The sequence below is a fragment of the Dermacentor silvarum genome, chromosome 4, assembly GCF_013339745.2.
Source record: "Dermacentor silvarum isolate Dsil-2018 chromosome 4, BIME_Dsil_1.4, whole genome shotgun sequence".
In the NCBI taxonomy this organism is placed as follows: domain Eukaryota; kingdom Metazoa; phylum Arthropoda; class Arachnida; order Ixodida; family Ixodidae; genus Dermacentor; species Dermacentor silvarum.
In genome coordinates this window covers 31430517-31454862 of record NC_051157.2, presented here as the reverse complement: position 1 = coordinate 31454862, position 24346 = coordinate 31430517, and the positions used below count along the sequence as shown (strand labels likewise).

Below are 24346 nucleotides of genomic sequence, written 5' to 3'. Positions count from 1 at the left end.
GTGCTGGGGTAACCATATGGGCCAGGCTTCATTTTTGCATGACACAGGTACTGGAATGAAGCCTTTGAGAATGCTGCCATGTCTGTCACCAACACCTGCACATCATTGTTCTTGCCACCATCATGGCCCATCACTCTCACGTTCCTTCTCTTTCCCCAGTGTATATTAGCAGGTTTAAGCAGACAAACTCAGGCCAACATTCTTACGTTTCTCTAAATTTTTCGCTAGCTCTTTCACTTGGTCAAGAACATTTTCTCAGTAAGCAAGATTCAAGTTACAATAACCAAAGAGCTGCAACTTTCTTCATTTCGCTGTTACTCCTTTTTTATGTGAAAGCACAGTTCATTGTCATTACATCTCTTGAATTGTTGAAACCTTTCAGATAATCTCACCTCACGACAGTGGTATTCAGGCCAGCATTGAAAAAAACCTGGAACCCTGGCCAAAAGCTTGGGACATTGATCAGATTAAGACAAACCCACTGTGTACAGACCCACTGGCAGAAGTCAGCAAGAAATACTTTGAAATAATTGCATCTAACATTTATGACAGGTAAGTGATTTGTTTAACTTACATCTCCATGTTTTCTGCACAGTTGGACATTCAATTACAAAGTAGTATCTGAAGCATAATGTGCATTACATAATCTTCAGGAATGCCCCAGCTTATGTTAACCAGGGCTGACAGGCAGCTGTATGTTGGTTTTGTTCCTTCTGCAGGTCTATAAATGAGAACTGCGGCCTGACCTTCACATTTACGTCAATGCATGGTGTGTCTCATCCGTACATGGTTCAAGCATTCGAAACATGCGGTTTCAAGCACTACATTCCCGTCAAAGAACAGATGGACCCCGACCCTGAGTTCCCCACTGTGAAGTTCCCAAACCCAGAAGAAGGAAAAAGCTCACTGGTAATTAGTAGTAAAATTGTGATTTGATAAAAAAAAAGTATAACTGCAAAGAGGTAGTAGGATTGGGTTAGTTTTATTCTGACGAACATCAGATGAAATAATGAAGTGTGTCTGTGAAGCCAAGAACTAACTTTGCTTCTTGAGAGATTGTTTTTTGTACCAGCTAATGCTTAAACATGAATGAATCAAAATATTCGGGTTAAAAGAGGCAATAAACATTACTTAGATGTTCAACAACCAAAGTGTTGGTCTGCTTTGGAGAGGACATTTGTCTTTATGGCTTGGTAAATGTGATCAGTTGCAGAAAATTTTTTTTAACTTGAAGCACTATCTACCTTGCATAAAACAGAAACTTGTCTTCTCAAAGCATTAATGAACTTTTAAAGCTGTGTCTTTTTATGTTTTCCAGTGTGCATTAATTTCAAAACAAAGGGCAGAATGAAATTTGGACCAAGTCCGGTGATCAAACCTTGGAGTCCAACTTACCAGGGTACCCGTTCTACTGACTGTGCTAACCATCAGCGAGCAAGCTCAGTTGGTAGAGATACTGTCCCAATAATTTAATACGATTTGCCATTTTTCTGCCATCAGATACTGTGAAGTTTCATTTATACTTGCTGCTGTAGCTTAGGGGCTATGGTGTTGTGCTGCTGAGCTTGAGGTTGGGAGTTCAATCCCTGTTACAGCTGCCACATTTCAGTAGGGGCAAAATGTAAAAAATGCTTCTGTACTTAGATTTAGGTGCATGTTAAGAACCCCAGGTGGTCGGAATTAGTCTGATGTCCTTCACTACTGCATGCCTCATAATCAGATCATGGTTTTTGCTTGTAAAAACGCAGAAAATAATTTAATTAAGCTTTATGTATGAGTTAATGTATGAGAACCTGTATGAGTGGCCCTTTTACTTTCATCCAATATTCATAATGATGCCAACTTTGCCAATTTGCCTTCACCTTGTGAATTCCCACAGAATTCATTTAAACAATTCCTGGTCTCTGATAATATTGTGTTGTTTCAGATGATTGTGTTGGGCAAAAGGGTGTTAATGGCTGATAGTACAGCTAAATCTGCAGGTGCAGTGTCTTGTTCTGATGAACCTTTCATTTCTCTTTTTTCCTGCTTTAGGATCTGTCTTTCATTACCGCTGACAAGGCAAACAGCAAGTTGATTTTGGCCAATGACCCTGATGCAGACAGGCTAGCAGTGGCTGAAAAACAATCGAAGTGAGTTCTGTATTACATCTGGTGGGATGCTGTAAACTTGCACATGGCAGCAAATGAAAACGTATAGTACATGGAACCCGTTACACATTCCTCGCTGTTGCATTTTCCTGGGTGCTACGTTGCGTTTTCGTGGTCCAAGCCTAAATTTCATTGACTCCCATGTATTATTTTCCCAGTTTGATATGTCGCCACTCTGTAATGTTCCAGCATCTTACGTTGCATTTGAACGCGGCGGTCACAAAAATTTAGCAGTGCAGGGGGAAATTTGCTCTCGCATACTGCAACAAGCAACCAGTACATTGCAACGAGTGACCGATGCGCTTTGAGTGAGTGTTCATGTCCATTTAGAATATGTTTGCAATCCGTCTGTCGATACAAATTTTTTAGTAAGATTTTATTTTCTCGCTGTAAGTGGAGCTAAAATATACTGTAGTAGTACCGGGTTGAACAGCATGATTGGTTCACTTCACTGGACAGTATTTCTCAACATGCTGCTCTCAATTTATTGCAGTGGAGAATGGAGAGTGTTCACAGGCAATGAAATTGGAGGCCTGCTTGGCTGGTGGCTGTGGCGTTGCTACAGAGCGAAAAACCCCAACACTCCTGGTAAGCAGCTTTCTCAACGGTGCATGGTTTTTATACGCTAAAATGTTTATTTGATAAAAAAGGAAGAAACAATTGTCATGTGCATTAGTTCCGTGTATTCTGTCTCAAAGTTCCGTGCCCTGTTACAAGTAGCCTGACAGAATTTGCTGTTGTACTTTGTTTTATTTTCACATGACTCATTGAACTGTTTTTCAGCTGAGAATGTCTACATGATCTCCAGCACTGTGTCCTCGAAGATTCTGTCTTCCATAGCTGCAAAGGAAGGCTTTAAATTTGTTGTAAGTAGAACAAAACATACCATTTACCCAGTGTCTTGTTTCGATAGGTCTTTCCTCGATATGACCTAATCACTACCAAGTGTGCTCGTTGCAAGCATTAGTATCCTATTTATTCAAACATAAGGCGAGGTTTCTTCCCAGAATTCTTTGTCTTGAAGTTGGCCCCCTCCTTATATGCGAGGCTGATAGATTCAGTTACTGTTTCAATGTGGCAGCAGAAGCACCACATTTCCGCCGATCCAGATCTTAGACGGCAGCACAAATTGTAGCAGCTAATAAACCTTGGCAGGCGATGCAGTACCATATCTTTGCGCATATAACCTCCACCGAGAATGTGAATAAAGGCCGGTTGCGGGTTATATGCAAATTTCACCTGTAGGTTGGGCTTCACAGCAAAATTCGCATATAACAGACACCGATTATTCCCATTATTCAGTATTTTGAGCAATTCCCACTGAGCCTGAATAATCCCTCGGCTACTCTATATCGCCTTATATTTGTGTGCATACTTAAGTTCTTTTCTCGGGTAGCCGTGCTGCACCCTCAGCTTATAATCATGACCGCCTTGTAATTGAATAACTACAGTATGTTGCATATGCTTGCTAAGTGGCTCTCATATAGAATAATCTGAAGCATTGTACGATCTTCATCGGATGCAAAAAGCAAGAACCACTGACAACCTTGAATGCAAATCAGGTGTTCCCTTTAATATTAGTCTCCATAGTTATCTTCATCAGCCAATTTTATGTTGACTGCTAGACCTAATGTTACCATCAGCATAAATTGAAACCTGGAAAAGAAAAAAGCAGATCAGAACACCTCTTTAGTGTAACTACATGGGAGTGCAATGTGTAATCATTCTGTAGCTGGTTTCTAAGGTTTCTAAGCATGATGTTGTCCCAGACATATGTTTTGGAGCCTAAATTAAGACATGGTTACAAGCGCAAGCAAACATGGAAATGCAGCAATACACTCTAGTCATTTTCGACTTGCTCAAGTTTGAATTTATGCAGCTATTACATTGCGGGTGTTCACATTACATAAATTTAAAAGAAGTGTCTAGGGCTGCATTGGACGTACGTGCAACAATAGAGTTAGTCGCCTTAAAGATATGGCAGAATGGAGTATCCATAAGGAAAATGCTTTTCTGCAAACGCATTCCACGAAGCTTCACACTACCTTCAAAATACAGTGGGTAGAATACGTACAGAGCCACTTAATATACACACATACCTTTCCATCATCCCATGTGCAAGCTAGGAACCTGCACAAACTAGAGGAAGGAGTACGTGCTGTAGCGCACTTCAGCGGCAGTGACTGCTAGCACAGTGGAGGGCTCACTATTCTAACAAAAGAGACGTTTAAGAGCAGCTCTAGACGTTAAATATGTTATAGGACAAGAGGGCAGCGTAGAGTGTATGTAAGCATATGCAACATACTGTAGTTATTCAATTACAAGGCGGTCATGATTATAAGCTGAGGGTGCAGCAGGGCTACCCGAGAAAAGAACTTAAGTATGCACACAAATATAAGGCGATATAGAGTAGCCGTCAGATTATTCAGGCTCAGTAGAGTGTATGTAAAGCGCACAAAAATCGGCCTTCGGAATCTCAAAATCAAGAAAAAGTAATGCGACAAGGACCCCCAGCAGTTTTGAGGCAGTATTTAATATGACTGCTGGAATAACAAATTAGCGAGCTTCAGCGGTGACGATGAGGTAACGTCTCTCTGCCTACCACGCTGTGGTTCAGAGTTTGATTCCACATCAGAAGCAAATATTCTTTTTCTTCGTTTATTGTTCGCTTTTTTTTTTTTCTCTTCATTTTTTGCGGTATTGTCTCTGACGCGGCGAAAACATTTTTGCCGCTTAGCTGTAATAATGGCAAATGACAGCAAACAAGTTCTCGAGGCCGCTCAACAGCCAGAGATCTAATGCACCGTTGAGTCATGCATATAAGTACATTTATCGCACTGTTTCTACACTATGTTTATTCCACTATTTTTATGCATGCTCTGTAACGCATGTAAGAACGGCGCCAGAAATTAAACGCGTGACCAGGCAGTTAAATGCTTGAGGCAGTCTGGCAGCAGAGAGGACACACTGCTTCCTGCCCTCTTGCCTTGTCAGATGTAAGGGGCGAAAGCCTTTTGCCACGTCAGGCAAACCACCACAGACAGACAAAAAGAAACGAAAAAAAAAAAATTGTGAATTCGTATTCAACCCAGGTACCCAGCGTAGCAATCTGAGATTTTACCGCAATACTAACAAAACTGACAACTTGCAATGATTTCTGTACTTGTAACATTAACCAATTTCTGCAAATGGTTCAGCTTTTTGCCGCATGAGTTTTGTTGATTTCGGCATTTTTAAGAACCGTTCCTTGTGAGCTTTACGTAAGTTCTACTCTTACATTTAATCTATAACATATTGAACACAAACAGCCACTGCATGTTTCGTTAAAAAGGCAAGCCCTTAGCGGTGTTGGCACTGCTTACCATCGAAGTGTGCTACTGTACGGCTATTCTCAATCACATTTGCGCAGAACCCCATCTGTACTGCATTCACTACTTTAAAGTAGGCAAAGAAGCATCAAAGTAGACATGTTTATATTCTACTGACACGGCCAAAAATGTTTTTAAACGTATGAAACATGACGTCTTATACGATGCCTTAACTCACGCTACCAATTAAACTTCTTGTGGTATGATGCCTAGTGCTTAGGTATGCCTAGTGGTACGATTAAATCAGTCTACCTAAGAAGTGTCAGGAAGAATTGCATTGAGCAACAAAGCAAACGGTACGACAAGGGTTACTTGCACCTGTTCGCAAATGAAAACTGAAGGTAACTTGTAGATTGGTCAGCTTAGCTAACTGTAAGGAGAAGAGTTGTGCTTCTCTGCTTTTGTTTGTTAACAATTATGTTAATTTGTGGATTGCAGGTTTCACTTCAACATCTTCGTGATTGTGAAATGCTACATTATGAACGGATTTCCACGAATCACTTAGTTGATCGGTAGTGAAGCGTAATTGCAGCATTGCTCCATTTGCAACAAGCGCACATTGTCATAATATAGCGTCGAGGGGCACAGGATGGAATGCTTTTTCTTGCTGTGAAAGTGCGCATCAACGCTATGGAAGCAGATGCCGCAGTTGTCACAGCAATAATGAGCACACCGATGTGCGCAGGCTGCGCCGCAGCAAGCACGCTGCACCACAACACAAACAGAATAAGTGCTGACGCAAGGGAAACATGCATTTAGTTGTTAAGCGTGCTTATGCCCGATGTATACTAACGCGAAATATGAAAAAACCAACAATAAACATCGGACGTACTTGCATAAGAACACTGCCAGATCTGTCTAACGTACCTGTAAAGAAAGTTGGAGGGAGACGTCGGATGTACATTTAGCTACAGTCAAATTTTAAATTAAGAAGAATGGCAGGAGAAGGAACCGATATCTTGGTCAAGCCTTGGTTATTTTTTTTTTGTTATTTTGTTATTTATAATGGTAGACATGGTGCTCTTTGGCCATATCTGGCCCTTGCGCCACTAAACACAACACATCATCATTTATAATGGTAGATGTACATTTAGAGAGCAAAGAGGTCCTCACTTACACTGAACAACACAATCTGTATTGATGATTTTGAACTGGGCAGTTTCAGTGTTCATGCTATTTATATGAACGTCGCTTCCTGTCTGAAGGTGCCTGACAAGCTCTATGCAGTCATCTTTAGCATATGTGCTCAGGTTGTGCACTTAGTCACGGCAGTTTGACAAGCATGCAGCATGCAATTAAATGTTTAGTTTCCTGTGCTAGTTGTGATAAATCTGTCAAGGAATTGTTATATAGTTCCCAGCAGATTTGTCTAGAGCAGTGGCTCTCAAATGGGGCCTGCGGACCCCAGTAAGTAAAGCTATTTTTGGAGGTCTGCGAAACCCATGCCCACAAAATAGTGGTGTGCGAATATTCGAAAAGTTCGAATATTGCCAAATATTATTTTTTTAATATTCCAATTCCATTCGAAAAAGAAATATTCGAAAATGTTCGAATATTTGGTTGGATACGAGTATTCGAATCTAATCGAACATATTGCTGACTATGCAGGAGCGAACACGGTTCTTAGCATTTGTTTCTATCCAATCTAAGAATAATGGGGCGATATTGTGCTAAATTTTCTGATAATTTCGTGCTGCTGGCAAAGCCAGCCTCTTAGTAGCAAGTGGCATGAGTTTTTGGACAGCATTGGTGCACTTTTTATTTGAGCACCTCCCCCAATTCTGAGCTTATTGCTTGACAGCAAGTGCGATGAGTGACGAGTGGCACAGGGTCAAATGCCTCAGAGTTTACAGGCATTTGATGCGGTCTAATAAGGCACAAGTTGGAAAGGACAGCGAGTGAGAATTGCTCAATTTTACAAGTTAACATCAGCTAAATGCACATTGTTTTAGTATAATGGCTTACTAGTCCAGTTTTGTATCATTTACAATGTTATTGCAATGTTGCATCATATCAAATTAAGCTAACTTGCTAAGTGTTAATACTCGGTTCGTATTTGAAACTTTTGGTATTTGCACACCCCTTAAAAAAAATTGTGCATTTTCTTGGAGGCCAGTTTAGCCCTGACTCATTCCCAGTTCCGGGACCTGCTCCTGGAACTGCAGCAGCAATCCACACAAGATGATTAAAAAATAAAATACGTCACAGTGTTCGTTGACAATTTTGCTCGTCGAAAAGAAAACAAACCTATGACTCCTCCCTCCTCTCCCCCCCCCCCCTCCACTCCCAGTCAGAGCAAAGGCGTGCCTTATCGCCTTGTATGACTCATCACTTTGCTGCACTGAGAGGGTGATGCAATTAGCAGTAGCCTGCCTATAAGACGCTGCTTGCTGAAAAGGGAATTGTTTAGACTCAATGGTTTTCAGTACATGGCACAAATGCATGCTGCCATGAGCTGCTCTAGCACCTTCACCCCAGACAAGTTCACTGCGGTCAGTACACATGTCACATCAAAAATTAAACGTAATTGCCTTTGCATATTGTTAAATTTGTCATTTCTATGTTGCAACGATATGTGTTTGCATTTTTGCTTGGGTATTTGGCTGTACTTTTCTTTTCATTGGGCCATGGACATTATTTTTTACCTGAGTTTTAAGATGCTGTGGCATGGGTTGTTCATATTTAATACTTGACGCATTCAAGAGGCCAGATAGTGAGCTTAGCTATAGCTGTCGTTCAATATTTCTCAGACACTTTTGTGTGTCTCAGTGGGACAGTAGGCACAGGAGCCACCAGTACTTCATCCATCCCCATTTTGTTTATTCTTTGTGATAACAGGAAACACTCACTGGCTTCAAGTGGATGGGCAACAAGGCCTGTGAACTTATGAAGGATGGCAAAACTGTCTTGCTTGCCTTTGAGGAAGCCATCGGTACGTACCGATTGAAACACTTGCTGCACTTCTTTTAGTTCTGTGCATTCCTCGGGTAAAGAAGCATGGCAATTAGAACATGCGAAATTTAGAGCATTCATGTGTTGTATCTTGGTCACGTAGGAAAAACTTCAGTCACTGCTAGATTAACTAGCATTAGATAGAACTAGATTAACACTAGTTAGCTTACGCTGGTAAAGTATTCTTTTATAGCTCTACTTGTGTTGATTAGCCAGAAAAGTGTTGATTACTGGGGAAAAAAATAAAGGAAAAACTGAAAGTTTCTATACTTTCACACCGAAACATCAGTATTGGCACATTGGTGTGATGTCAGTGATTTCAATCTGTTTTCTTTTATTTGGGCCATTTTGGCATAGAAAAGGTTATCAAACATTGCTATATTGAGTCTTTGGTTCCTTTCGAATAGAGTGTAGTACTTTTTTTTTTTTTTGAAGCGATAAACAATTCACTAGATCTGATCGTCAGCTGTCGAAATCAATAACGTCATCACGAGCTGGTGCAAAAACTTCAGTGATGCGGCGCCACATGATTTTTGTTATTGCATCTTTTCTGTTTTATCAAGCCTCCTATCGTGGTAAGGGTAGCGATCTTGCTATTGCAAAAGCGTAGTTTACTAATATGACTCAACTTAAGATGAAATGAAGAAATTGTTTCACCTGGAATTTGCTGCACCGAATTAGATTGAGTTGTTTTTGTTTAAAAGAAACAGTTAAGATTTAGTGACTGGACGCAGTTTTTTTCTTTAGGCTGTCAATCTTTTAACACAAATTGTTGAAAACCAAAAAAAAAAAATTGAATAGGTTGGATCGAAGATGCATCTAGATTGGAGTGCATCTTGTGGAACATCTTGTGCGTGCTGCTGAGGATGTATAAGCACTAGGGTACATAATTGATGTAACCAAATACACAAGTGACATTTATTCTTGCATTGGAAAGCTTACATGCTTAACTTTTGATCTTGCTAGTGGTGGTCCTATGGTATAATCTTCAAATTGTGCTTGTTCCCTATTTGTAGTGTTCATGAGGTTCATAGTATTCATGGTCAAAAGGGGTGGGTGGGAATCAGCATTCCTCTGTCTTGCTGCCTGGATCTCTTCACGCCATTTCCGGACCCTACCTGTCGAATGCAGGGGCACCGTAGCTGAGCGACCATCAAATTTGTGCAACAAATTGTACACTTGTAAGCCTTATAATACCTGCTGAGCGCAGGTTTGAATTTGATGGATTATGTCTACTATGGTAGGAGATGAGCTGTCTCAAAGGCTACCACTGCCACTCGGATCGACAAACGTACTGCCGAGCTATGCCTCACTGAATGCCGAGCGGGAAGCTCAATTGAGCTCCATTTGCGTCATGTGTGGTGCAGTAACAGCGCCATCTATGCATGTGACACATGCATGATTGCGCAATGGATTCTTTCCTCTGCACAACGATACCTAAGTAAGCCACGTGGATAGTACGGTTGCAACGATATGAGTGACAGTGTAGAAGGGACGTGACGGCGGCTGTATGAGCCGTGCCGTCGTCCCTGGTCAGAAGGGTGAAGGCGGCGAGCCGAGCGACGGGGCTGCGACGACCAGCGTGGCTGGCTTTTGGAACCACACTGCGCGTGCCGAGCTTGCGCCTCGAGCACGCGCTGCGCTTCTTTTATTTTCTCCTTCGACAGCCGGCGCCAAGGCACCAGCTGAGAGCGCCGAACGAAGCGCCCCGCGCTGCGGCGTTGGTGGGCGCTACAGGGCCCCCCGCCCAGACGGTAGGTCGAAAAGACAAGCCGGTTAAATCGCGATTGAAAAGTGTCCGTAGCCAGTCCGAGTCGCCAACGTGAAGGCATCGGGTCACTGCCACCATTCAGGCGGGCGGCACTGGGAGCTCCGCAAGGGTCGAGGGACTTGCTGAACGGACGCTGTTGGGAGGGGCGCGTCCGGCCGGCGATAGAATCGGCACATACGTCTTGAGTAAAGAGGAACTGGTAGGCCTTTGAGGCGAATGGCGCGTCGACGGTACCAGTGTGAGTGTTGCTGGTGGCGTATGACGGACTGCACCGCTGCATGGCGTGTAGGGTGCGTGCACGAGCGATGCAGTCGAAGCCCTGGACGGGCCACGACGCTTGCATTGCATGTGGACGTGGCACACCCTGTCGGGAGGCGACCACGATCCGACGCGTCCGGCGACGGGGTGCATCGCGAGGAAGCCACGGACCGGCGGGAAAAAGTGGGGTCAGGGCCTGCATGAGCGTCCGGTGGTTCGTTGAGGACGCCTGACGTGGGATGCAGCGGGGGTCGCAGAAGGTCGTCGTGACCCACGTCTGCTGTGGCGTTATCCGGCAGAGTCGTAGGCAGTGGGATCAGTGCGGCGCCGAGCTCGCGCGCCGGCTCGGAGACTGGCTCAGCGGACCGCGTGGACGGGTCGGGTGTCGTCGTTGGAGGAGCAATGACGGAGACAGACCCGATGGCGTGGGGCACGGGAGCCGGCGTTGGGTCGGCGATGTCTCCACTGTCGCCTGCCATCGTTGGGGGCGAGAAAGGCGATGACGTGGCCGGTGTCATGGTCGTGACGATACCCTCGGCGACGCCATGATGCGCGTACTCGCACGACAGAGACCCCTGGAGAGAGCCGGAGGCCGGGGACTGTGCGGTAGCGCATCGGGTTGTCGCCGAGACGGCATCGGGGCAAGTCGAGGGAGGAAGGCTTGCCTGGTGGTGGCTTCCGGGCACAGGTTGACATGCGGGTAGCGCTGGCGGTGGGAACGGAGGCAGCGATTCGCGCACCGTGCGGTCAGCCACTGGAAGAGGGTGGTAGGCAGGGCCGAAGAAGTCGAGCACGCGCTGCCGCAGTTCGTCGTACGGGCGCGGGCCAGGCGATGGAACGCCGAGGTGGAGCTGGAGAGCAAGCAGCAGGACGTCGAGGAGTACCGCGTGCTTGAACTCCTGGATCCAGATGTGGTTAAGCTCCAGAGCCGCCTCGAACTGAGCGAACCATGCGCCGACATAGCTGGACGAGAACGGCGGCAGTGGTGGGTCGAACTGCGGCTCCGGCCAGTGAGCCATGGCAGCGTGTCGCTCGGTGGAACGCGCGTTCTCTCGGGTCACCAATGTAGAAGGGACGTGACGGCGGCTGTACGAGCCGTGCCGTCATCCCTGGTCAGAAGGGCGAAGGCGGCGAGCCGAGCGACGGGGCTGCGACGACCAGCGTGGCTGGCTTTTGGAACCACACTGCGCGTGCCGAGCTTGCGCCTCGAGCACGCGCTGCGCTTCTTTTATTTTCTCCTTCGACAGCCGGCGCCAAGGCACCAGCTGAGAGCGCCGAACGAAGCGCCCCGCGCTGCGGCGTTGGTGGGCGCTACAACAGTATCACATGTTTTCGTTACATGCAGTTTTAGCGCGCAACCCCGTATGCTGGCCGAACTGAACGATGTTTTATGTCAAAATACGGAAATACCAAGTTTTCAACCCAGTAACTCAGTAATAAATAATGATATTGCTGAGCGTATGTCTCCCCCTCTAGCGTGGCCGTGGCTGCGCATGACTGCCCGCGTATCTGAGAGCGTAGATTGCCTGCACCTTTTCTTGGATCTAATCTTCGGCTGGTGAAAAGATTCGCTTGCCGAGATGGCTGGTAGCTACATGTACGCTGTCTTACTGCTTGCCTAGTGCTGGAGGTCATGTAATCTCTCAAGTTTCAGAGACGTGTTGAAGCAAAAGGCAGCAGCAGCGTTCCCTCCCCTCTGTTTGCGCTCTTCATAACGCCAGCATTGTGACAGTGTGTTCGTGGTCATCGGGGGAGATCTGTTCATGTTTGACTGTGCACTTGTGAAACCATGCTTGTTAATTTAATTAGTAAGTAATTGCTTACTGCAATTTATATGCTTGATAAAACTATAAATCTTACTTCATGTAGTTGTTTAATAGCCACTGTATTAGTAAAGGCCACAGGCACTTAGCTACTGCGGTGGGTAAAGTGATAGCTGTGTTTTTTCTGTCTATAGTATTAGCTGTTACATACTGCATGCTGAATTACATGTTTATTGGCACATATTTTGATAGTGCGTTGCCGATTGGCCATAATTTGTATGCAGGTTACATGTGCGGTACAGCTGTGATCGACAAGGATGGTGTGAGTGCCGCCATGCACGCAGCCCAGATGGCTGCCTACCTTGAGACACAGAAACTGACACTGACGGAGCAGCTGAATGTCTTGTTTGACACGTGAGTACCATGGCATGCTATTTGGACATTGAAACGAAAAGGGCAGGCAAACATTTCTTGGTCAGACAAACATACGCAAAAAAATATATTTTATTGCAGTATTAGCAATTATACGGACACTCGATACCCATTCACGCTATCGTCACCATTGTTATCGTGCTGTCCCGCTATCGACGGCACATGTGCAGCTCGCACACAGAGGGTTAGAGGGTCTTCTGAGACGCGGAGTGCGTTTGGCTGCAAAAACGACAACGTAAAGCCAACTCATCGGCTCCGTGGTGGGGCCAGGACAGTGGTCTGCCTTTCGCTGCTGTTCCTGCTGAGCTGCTGTCTCTCAGTGCTGTCTCTCCTGCTGGTTACCGTTCTCAGCTGAACAGTCAATGTCAAGCTTATGTTACCTAATATTTCACTGCACGCTAACGCCAATCGTTTCCCGTCGGTCTCATCTCGTGGACCATCGAGGGGCAAAACAGTGTGACACCACTCGTGACGCTCCTCATCGAGCCAGCATTGTGTGGGCACTGTTCCTTCTGCCCAGCAGAAGCTTCCTTGCGTGCTGCATTGCATCAACATGTCACATCTGCATATAGATGGAACACTGTCCGAGGAGTTCAAGCGCAATGCTAAACCTTGCTGTCACTACTTCGCCCTTCGTGCCAAATTTTTTCATTATGTTCTTTAAAAATACTCACTGCTCACATACTGCAAAACACCAATCATATTTCCACCTGAGATTGATTGGTGACGCTAAGAATAATGGGGATGACCATTTGTTCGGTTGCATATCCGAAATGCATGGGGAGCAGTCGTTTGGGTGGGCGCTAGCCGTTTCTTGAGAATTTACCGTCTCAGTCACTTGGTGCATGCTAATGATGTTCTGCCATCCACCTAGTACACTTGTGTGAAAAAAATCTGGTACATACCAGAGCAAGCTCTTGAAAACTGCATTCAATATACTACAGTAGCCTTCCATTGAGGTAATCTCAAAGGGATTGTAAAAATCTGTTAGTATTACCAGAAGTTCATCTTATGAGGTAGTGATACATAAAACTCAAGACCTACCAGTCCTCGTGCACCCAAATATCCATAGCAGAAAATAATAAGTGAAACAGCGTTAAATCCAAAATGCTAATGTGAAAAAGAAATTTGCTAGATTTCCATGATACAAATGATTATACATTATGCACGCTTACATAAGTCATTGTGCAATTGTTGCTTGCATGCACAGTGCAAAACTGTCCTCTATCACAAAAGTTGAGTCTTTTCTTAGCTTGCTCTTAAATTCTTCACTGACATCATGTGTTTGGAGAAAATGTTCCAAATTATTCAGAACATTTAGCTTGTTATATGTGTGCACCGCTAGTTGTTGTAGCTCCTGGAAAGTGTCCTCATTGTCGTCATCATAGCCATCTCGAGGATCTCCTCAACTAATGTTTCTATGGGTCAGCCCTGCAGGTTTCCATGTTATTGTCGATGCTGGCACTGCTGTTTATGCCCACAGAAACATCATTTGCTTCTTTGTGTACCAGAGTCTGCTTCCAAGTCTTCCAATCCAGGCCTCTCGCTTAGTTGAGTAGTAGGTGTTGAAAGTTTGGCTTAATAACCGAATTAGTGTTTCATGTTAAGTGGATTAATATATTATGCATTGGGTCAAAGCAACATTGTTCCTTATATCTTAAAATTTGGCTTAAGGTTCGTCTTAACGAGAGTCTGCTGTGCTTAATTCACATACAATTCTTTGGACATTTTTTTACCTCGTAAAGGCCACCAATTAGGTTGCTGCTCAGTCTTCCTTCATGTCCTTTGTCGAAACCTTCTACCAGTACTTATTAGTGGACAGTTTGCACCTGTAATCTTATGTTTTTCCATCCTGTGCACTCCTGCATCTAGTATGCTGAGCTCACACTGAAGGTGGTGCACTCAGTATTGGTTACCCATGTGCTCAGGGAGAAGCCAAGAACTGCGTAATACCGTATAGACTTGTGTTAGGGCCGCACCCCCAACTTCTCAGCCCAAAATATGGGAAAAAAGTTCCACCAGAGAAGCAATCGCGTTTGGTGCCCTATGCTGTGCATGTGCATTGGCGAATTGTTGCATGCTGCGTACTTCTGCATGCCCCTACTAGATGGCGAAAGCTGCTCGTTGACCTCTGATGCAGTGGTACATTCAGGCATCTGGGGTGAGCAGTAGTTGCTGGCTACGCCGGCACCATTCTGACCAAAAGGTTCTGTCCCGTGTAAGGGCTGCACCTCGTCCAAATTGCTTTAAAAATCACGTGCCATTCCACTGTTGGGAAGGTGGATTACCAGCGAAGCAGTTTAGCACACGGCGTAGAGGTGACACAGAATTTAGATCAAAGGTATGAGCAAATTTTATCTCTTGAGCGGCGACGGCGGTCATCCCGAAGAAAGACACGCACACACACTTTTATTTTGATTGGCGGTCTTGATCGGCGGCATGCATTCGCGTGTAAGATTACCGCCACCTCGGGGAGCCAGAGGAAAGCAGACATACGCGACGGGACTGCGACGCCGGGAGACCGGAAGGAAACTAGGCACGCAAGAGCTTGCAACGATGACAAAGAGACGGCGGTGCAAGCGTACACATGGCCGACACGGGTCGCACAGCGGCAAATCTTTGAAAAACTCTTATTATCTACCTGAGAGTTATTATTTTGAAAATGGTGCCTGTTGATAGCTAATCTACTGAAAATGCATATCCAAGTGATGAGACGTACAAGCTTTTGCATAGAATGAAGCAATTTTGCATCAAATTACGAAGCTGAGTTTTTGCACACGCGGATCTGTTGACGGGCGCAAAAAATGCATTGAACCCTAGCCATAGACAGCTTCGCTGTAAAAAAGTGCGGCCCTTTCACGAGTCTATACGGTAAGCACGTAACAGCTGTTCGCTCTTAATCTATACATGGGACAAGTATGGGGTATGAGTGCACTCCTGCATAGCTACAATGAAACTTCAGATGTATTATCAGCATAAATTCTAACATGAACTATTGCCGAACTGCTCCAATGAGTTGTTCCGTTTCCAGGTTCACTTGCAGTTAACAGGCGTTTAATCAGACCCAAAATTGCACACTTGGGGCTACTGCATGCTTAGAAACCGGCTACAGAGCGATTTCATGTCATGCTCACTTCCACATACGGTCAATTCCCGATTTTTCGGACTCCCAAGTGGCCGCGAAAATGTATGGAAAATCAGGCAGTCCGAAAAAGAAAAAAAAAACGAATGCATGTCTCTTACAGCCCCCAAAGGCCCAAATCGCCCCAGGCATGTCCGAAATAGCTGTGAAGGCCTGTCAAGTACACTTATTAGGCGTATCGTAGCTCGTACTGTGATAGGAGGTGGCGGCTGCATGCGTGTATACATATCGTGTCCCTTCACAATTGCCCCTTCCCACTCTTGATATGCTTCACCGCAATACTTCGCGTATGCTTCACTGCGTGACAAAGCTGTATTGAGGCGAAGCTGACTTACGGGATCCGGCATTGTGCAATGCACTGTGCTTTCCGAGTTTCCAAGACATTGGCGAGGATTACAGAGGCAGAGTGAGTCGCCATTGTTAACAGCGGCGAATTGTTTCAATGAAATCACGGCACCGAACAGAAAGAAGCTTGGTAGCGAACGTCGAAGTAGCTAAGCCTAGCGTTGCCAAGGTGGTGGCTGCATGCGAGAGCGGCGGTTCGAGGAGGCGAGATAATCAGAATGGCGGCTACGATTAGTGCTGTTTCAGACCTCCGGTCAAGGCAACAAGTCCGGAAAGTGTGATGGAGAAGGTCTTTTGCGTCCAAAATTTCAGACATTTTTATACATTGACTCTATTTATACATTTATATACTCTATTATGACATTTATACATTGACGTCGTGGTGTCGCGAAGGTGTCCGAATTATCGGACATGTTGGAAAATCGGTTGTTGACTGTACATGAATGTGTAACAAGCATTCTGATGAGCTACTTTCTGTTCCTGATTTAATTTGTTTCAGTTCAATGGTACATTAGTGCTGCTGCAGCTGGGACAGGAACTGGAGCAGGAAGTTCTTGTTCTTAAGCTTTATGATGTCATTGTGCTGGCCACACCATGCAATGTGTGACATAGCACTTCTTATTATAGTGGGAAAGAAATTGTGGGCGCACTTTTCTGGAAACTTGGATTACGAGTTGTCTTTGTCTGGAACATAGTGCCTCTCAATGCAGCATAAGCTGAGGATGTGCAGCAATAGCTTAAAAGTAAATTTTTCTCTTTCAGCTATGGCTATCACGTGTCGAATAACTCGTACTACATCTGCCATCACCAGCCAACGATTCAGAGGATGTTTGAGCGGCTACGAAACTTCAGCGGCAAGAACACGGTAACATTAATCTCATTCACAGATGAATATTTTTTTACAGAATTCTGTCTTTTTTGGCAAGTTATCCCCACTTTTCCATATCGGGTCTGTGTTTCTAGCCTCTTTCATGGGCTGATCCGGGAGACAGTGGAGTTCCAAACATGTGGGCTGGTCCCGAATGTAGTATAGTCTAAAGCTGCTCCCTTGGATATGTGGAGTATATAATAATGTGGGCCGATACTGATGGTACCAGTGGCACCAGTGGTATCAGTATCGGTGGTACCATTGTGTACAGTGGTATCACCGTGTGGTACCAGTGTAAGAAGAGCGTTCTCGCATTCTTTCCTCCCGAGAGCTGGCATTTTAAAAATAGACGCTGTCATTGAGATCGAAGATGCAGACACTGTTGTTTGAGATGCTGTGGGCCTCTCAAAAGGAATTCTTTGGTTTATACACCCTATGCTCACCCCCAACTTACTCAGGAAGACATTTTCTTCCATTGATGTCAACTAGAAATTGAATTGCCTTCCAACTTTTGTATTTATAGCTATATTTTTTTTACAAAAGCTTGTTTGCTTTTGTGCAGTATCCACACAAGATTGGCTCATACACCATCAAGAACATAAGGGACCTGACTACGGGATACGATGACACACAGCCCGACAAGAAGGCAGTGAGTATCGCTTGGACTGCTTTGCTGAAATGTCAGTCTCGCTCTGTTAAATATGGATGTGTAGCATTGTCATGCGCAAGTGCATCCATGCGCACCACTACCTTGTGGTGTGGTCCAAGAAGTCATGGCAAGAGATTACTAATAATGGGGCAGTTCATTTAGCCTTAAATGTTACCATGTCTAAAAAGCTCAGCCAGCCATAACATATTGTATTTTCGTTACTGTAACCTGCCCTATATAACTAGAATCCCCAATTACAATATAATGCAATTACATTCACGAATAACTGTACTGTAATACAACATTGAAATATATTTTTAATGCAACCTGGCACCATTGTTGACATACACACACATGCAAAAAAAGAAAAAGAATGAAGCTCCATAAATGATATTGTATTGTACCTTCAGTTGTCACCCTTAGTGCTACTTTTGCCTTGTCACCCTTAGGAACTTTGCCTTCAGGCGAGGCTTCATGGTGCAGTGAAGTTTGCATTGCCGTGAAACTGCACTTTAACAGTGACATTTTCTGTGCTGCAAGATATAACTGGAGCCTTGTATAGTATAGTACAAAAATGAGCATTTTCACTGCTGTGTTATTTTCCTAGGTGCTGGCCTCATCACCATCACCAAAACATATGTGCAGCAGTCAAACAACTTTCTATGTGACACGGAAGTTAACTTGGTAATAAGCTGGCTTTTCACAGGTTGTAGAAAAAGTCATAAGCAAGGAGGGTGGCTGGTGGCTCTCTGTGCTGCCTCTTGGGCAAGGCAGAAGTGTGATTTATTTATTTATTTATTTATTTATTTATTTATTTATTTATTTATTTATTTATTTATTTATTAACACCTCAAGGGTCCCAAAAGGACATTACATGAGGGGTGGGCACGAAAATGGTATTCAAAGGGGTGGGAATCCTGCGCCAATTGCGCTATTTTGATACACAAATTGCTCCGCCAAATTGCACTGAAAGCGAAAAAATGACCAAAATTGCGCCATGCTGCGCCAAAACAGCTTTGGCTCCGGCAGGCGTCTGTGAAACATTGCCGGCGCTATACCGGCGAGGTGCAGGGCATTGTGTGCGCAACAGCTGCACCCAGTTAAAGCCCCTCTGCACCTAATTAGGCCTTCTGCATAATAGTAAAGGTAGCGACATTCTTTTATCTTGCCGCCTGAGCCGGCAAGTGAGAGCAGCCGAGGAGTTACGGGGTTCCAGGGCTTATCCGTGCCTCCCTGTTGGAGGAGAGGGGTCAAGTGGTTGTGCTGGCACCATTTCCATGAAAACAAGCGTGTGAGTGTCCATGCGCTGCCAGCCGCGCCGTCTTTTTTTTTCCTTACTGTGTGCAGTCCTGTGATTGCTGTAATGACAAATCCCGATATTGCAGCAATAGCAGCAACCAAAAAAAGCATTCTTGAGGATGGAAGGCACAAGCACTGAGGGGACGCTGAGAAGGAGAGGCCAGGAAAGAAGGAATATTGTTACTTTTAGCTTACTCCGGGGGCCTACATTCAATCACTCAATGTGAACTCCAGATGTCGGTGTTCGTTCTCGTGACTCAAGTGAATGGCAAAGCGAAATCATTCACATGCAGACTTGATTTGAGCTAGTTGGTGCTGTTATGCTACCTAGGAATGTCTTGAATAAACCACTGTGGTGTTAATTAATCTTCTGTTGGAAAGCACCGAGTCACTTCACCAGACCCGAGTATAAAAATAGTTTGAAAAATGCCTTTAGGCTGCTTCTCAACACTTTAATGCTGCTGAATGCAAGGCTTTGTGATTGTTACCCCACTTTGTCATATTGATGCTTTAAATAAAATTTTTATGCTCCAGTCTGCTCCAATAATAGGATATATGTGCTAGAGACTGCTCCAAAATCAGAATTTGTCTTCTCCAATCTGCTCCAGAGTGAGCAACCTGCTCTGAAAAATTACGACAAAATGAATTTGGGCATTCCCACCCCTGTATTCACGATATGTGGGACTTTGAAGGCCTGCTGAATGTGGAACTACTGCCTTTCTGGCTGTCGCTGGCAGAAGCTTGAAAACATAGGAGCACATGCTCTTGTAGAAATGTTTTACCTCAAACCAGCTAGGGCAGTATTAAACATCTGCTGTCGGCCTAGAAGTGCAGATGCAGGTATCAGTAACAGTGGTAACGTAGAGCCATGTTGTATTACACCGGCCGGGATTAAAGACTTAAAACACTGCTTTAGACTAGAAAAGGTATTAGCCCATGAACAATTGGCCAGCACTTGGAAACATTGTAAGCTAACTGGAATGGATTACATTACTCAGCCTTTGTAGTCAAAATTAGCAGTCAACAATTTTTCTGTAATCAGTAGCACTTGGAAGATTCTCTCTAGATGCAGCCACACATTCTCGCTACCTATTGTGTTCTACACCACTGTGATATTTCATGCACAAGCTAAGAGGTTTCAATATAGTGATGTCATTGGGCCGGTGGAACAGTGAATACATTAACACATGCTGGGGCACGATACTGCTGTTTTCCTAGGTGTGTCGTATAAGCTACAAGTGCTTACAGCATTTGCACTGCCATTCTTGTGACATTTGTGCGTCAAAGTAGCACTTGCTTGTTTATTGGATAATTAGCGTCAGCCAATCAACTTCACCTGCTAAATCTAGTTAGCCAGTCACTCCTTGGCAATGAATCCAAATGCTTAACTGAATCAGAACTGTCAAGATGGTGAATTCGACAGTATGGAAGCAAGGTTGATGTTACATTGTCAGACAAATTCAATGGTATATTCATTTATATGCCAACTCTATTAGACTGAGAGCAGGTTAGCTGCCTAAGCGGCCTTGAAACACTTTTAAATGTGTAAGCATTTCTGTGCTTACCCAACAAGAAAACTGTCCGTCCATCCATTCGTCCATCCTGCCCGTAAGACGATTGCTTTCACGATATGGGTCCGCACGTCTCTCTTCAACGCGAAGCAGCGAAAACACAACGCACGCAGCTTTTAGCAGTTGGCACTCTCAGTCTGCTTCGGAGATCGCTTTCAACATACGGTTCGCACGGCCGTGCCAGAGTACGTTTGATCAGTCCGTGCCACCGCCGGAGTGCTTTGATCGTAGTTCATAATGGTTCGACACAGATGGACAGACAAGGCGCTAAAAAACGATAACAGCTTATGATGATCGGAAAGTCATCAGTGCACCTGGTGCCGCCACCTGCAGTATTTAGCTTGCGGTATCAATGCACCTTGCGCTGCCATCCACACCATTTCGTGTCGCCGCAGCGCTGTTGTTTGTACTGCGCTGTGGTGACACGAAATGGTGACACTGGGCTGCGGGGAGATGAGCTAGTGGCGCATTGCTTACGCATACTTGGACAACTCTCAGGGGAGTTCCTGCGTGAATTTTTTTAACTAACCATAAAATGGCTTCACTATTAAAGAACATCGTCTCACAAATCTGATGCTGCAAAGAATTTTCTAATCATTCAAGTGGAGCACCGATATGCGGTTTTCACTCTCTTTTCGTCGCCGCTGGCGCACTGGAAACTACACAGGGGAGAAGCCAAGGGGGCAAAGCCCCGCCCAAAATTGAGTGTCTCGGCAGCAGGAGGACTTGTTGGGGACCCCATGGCGGCAGTGCACAGCTCTGTCATGTGTATACCGGCAGTGCAAATGTAAAATTATTTTTCTGTCTTCTTGAAACCACAAGCTTATATATATGTTTCATTTATTTAACTCAAGATTAGCAACTATAGTATTACTGAGAATGTTCTTGCGATCACAGTCATCCTAGTAGCTGTTGGTGGGTCCAGCTGCTTACGATGACGCTTCATGACAACATTGTGGAAGTGATAGCATGCAATTTTTTGCTGTTTTTGACACAATGTTGCGAGTTCCCTGCTGCGTGCAGTGCAATAATATTTGGCTCACATGTTCACAGGAGCCTCTTCTACAAATCGGCAACATTTTCTTACTAATGTTCAAAATGTGTTTCGAGGCCCCTTTAAGTGCCACATTATATGGTAAAGATGTGACTTGAAAATTTTCTTTTTGGGGGCAGGAGGGGGCAGATTACACTGTATATCAGGTACAGTATTGGCATGGGTACTTTCAGTATTGCTAAGGCACTCGTAGCAGGAAAACACTTGCATCTGGTTTGCGTTTGCTTCATGAGTAAAGATATGTGCGTGCATATGTTCTGTTCAAGTAAAGGCACGTGGAAAGCTTTCTGTATGGAAGTGAATGTAGTTTAGGTGTTTAGGGGGAAACAAAAGTGCAGTGTTTAAGCACAACCGTTGATTTGTTTCAGATACTCCCCACGAGCAGATCAAGCCAAATGATTACATTCTACTTAGACAATGGCTGTGTCATTACTGTTCGAACAAGCGGAACAGAGCCGAAGATCAAATATTATAGTGAGCTCTGCTCAAAACCTGGTGCTGACAGAAAGTAAGTCTTTGTCTTGCCAATATTGATCGCTAAACTAAACTTTGAATGTGGTTGCGTATTGTTTGAATTGAAAGCTCAGAATTCTTATTAAATTGGTGTGTGCATTCCGAGGAATGCATTTCAGTATGAAAGTTGTGTGGGGTTTAAAAAGAATCAAGTAGACATAGGATCAAGTTACAAGAACTGTTAATTAAAAATTCAGAACACCCCTAAGTACTTCGAACAAGACTTCATTTTGCGATTGACACCCCTTGATAAAAAAAATTATGGAAGGTGTTGCTCTGTTCACATTTTCTTTTTTTTTATTATAGCACTGTTTGCTTTTCACACAAGGCTGCACCTGCAAAAATAGAAAGAGTCAGCTATTCATGTGTTACAGTCAACGTCCGATTTTTGGGACTCGAAAAATGGGGCAGTCGGAAAATAATGAGCATGCCTTTTACTGCCCCCAAGGGCTCAAATCGTCATAGGCACATCTTTAATGTCTCTGAAGGCCTGCTGGTACACATATTAAGCGTATTGGTGCTCGTACTGTGGCAGGAGATGGCGAGTGCACTCATGTATAATTAATGAATACATACTATTGTGTCCCGTGACAGTTGCCCCTTTCCACTCTTGATATGCTTCACCGCAATACATCGCGTATGCTTCACCTACTAGCATCGCTGTATCGCGGCGAAGCTGACTTTTGGGAAAGGGCATTATGCTACGAGTCGTGCTTTCCGCACATCTCACCATCGGTGAGGATTACAAATGCGGATTCAGCGCCATTGCTGACAGCGGCAAATTGTTTCAATGAAAAAACACGGCACCGAACAGCAAGAAGCTTGGTAGCGAACGTTGAAGTAGCTAGGCCTAGCGTTGCCGCGTTGGTGGCTACAACTGCGAGCGGGTCTGCGTGCGAGAACGCCGTTTCAAGGTGGCGAGATAAAATGGCGGCAGTGGTGGCTTCGATTAATGCCGTTTCGGACCTGCAGTCATGCCAAAAAGTCCGGAAAATTGAACGGCGAAGGGCTTTTGCGTCCCGAATTTCAGACGTTCTTATAATGACATTGACTGCATGGGGTCCTTGGCGGTGCCGCGAAGACGACCTAATTATCGGGCATGTCCGGAAAATTGGTCGTTGACTGTGTTTATATTAACCATTGCATAGCCTGATTCCTGTGTCTCTATTGAATATGAACGTTTCCCTTCCAGGTCATGGAAGAAGCTTGAGGATGAACTGAGTCACATTGTATCTTTGATGGTTCAAGAATTTTACCAGCCAGAGCTGAACGGCCTGTGTCCAAAGGCCGATTGAATAGGCAGCTACATTGACTTTTATCGTCCTTTGGTTGGATTTTAAATGGAATCAATATTTTTTGTTGCTTAGGAAGAAATATATTTTTGTGCAGATAATCCGGATATTGTTCAAGCTTAAAAAAAAATGAGAAGTTGCAGGTAATGAATTAAAAAGAAAAAAAAGAGCTTGTGTTTGAAATTTGGCTGCTATATTTATCCATATACAGTCTAGATTTATTTTTTAATATATGACATTGTTGTCCATTAATTATGCATTTATAGAAAATAAATATTGTTTTCATTCAGCTGCTGATGCAGAAATTCTTGCGTATTAAGACTTCAAGTCCTACTCGATGACGCATGTTCTTTGTCAAAAATGTTTGAAGCCATTCCGAGACTGACAAACATTGTCATCAGGCCCTGAGCAGAGCTCCTGAGCTTTGGAGCATGAGTTGTGCTCTAGTGTTGATTCAATCTATTTCTCAGAAGTACAGTCCATGTCGGAAGTTTCTGGGCAACCCTGAGAGGTACAAACAACTCTCACCAGGCAATGTGTTTGGCACTGCTATCCAGCGGAGCCATCAGCTGCAGTGTTATCCTGCGCCAGATGGCAGTGCCTCTACAATTATGAATATCAGCGCTGCCAAAAATAGCCTCGCCGTTTGATGCAGTAAAGCAGGAGTTCCCAAACTTTCTGGCCTTGGGTAACCCCACCTGTCTTCCCAGAGTGTCGCGGAACCCCTCGCCCCCTGCCCTCACTTCTTTTTCCCATCGATGTGCTTATCCACGGCCTCGCTGTATTTTATTTCAATGTACCTTACAGGCCCCAAGGGGAGCATTGAGTAAGGGGGCTGTCGTAGAACAAATGACAACAGAAAAACCGATACATGAGAGCTAGAAATCTTTACAATAATAGCGTGCTTGCAAAACAGTGT

At 44.5% G+C, this 24346-nt stretch overlaps 1 protein-coding gene across 1 annotated transcript in view; it reads left to right on the top strand.

The window, feature by feature from the left end:
• The window catches only part of LOC119449714 (phosphopentomutase-like), a 42439-nt gene extending 18697 nt beyond the window's left edge, over positions 1-23742 (top strand). Inside the window, exons 6-16 of the mRNA XM_037712951.2 lie at positions 383-552; positions 720-909; positions 2035-2132; positions 2644-2738; positions 2934-3016; positions 8357-8450; positions 12547-12676; positions 16944-17046; positions 17612-17698; positions 21991-22130; positions 23328-23742. Coding sequence (XP_037568879.1) covers positions 383-552; positions 720-909; positions 2035-2132; positions 2644-2738; positions 2934-3016; positions 8357-8450; positions 12547-12676; positions 16944-17046; positions 17612-17698; positions 21991-22130; positions 23328-23430 — 1293 coding nt within the window. The 3' untranslated portion in view covers positions 23431-23742. The remainder of the gene's footprint in view (positions 1-382; positions 553-719; positions 910-2034; positions 2133-2643; positions 2739-2933; positions 3017-8356; positions 8451-12546; positions 12677-16943; positions 17047-17611; positions 17699-21990; positions 22131-23327) is intronic.
• Positions 23743-24346: the final 604 nt, after the last annotated feature.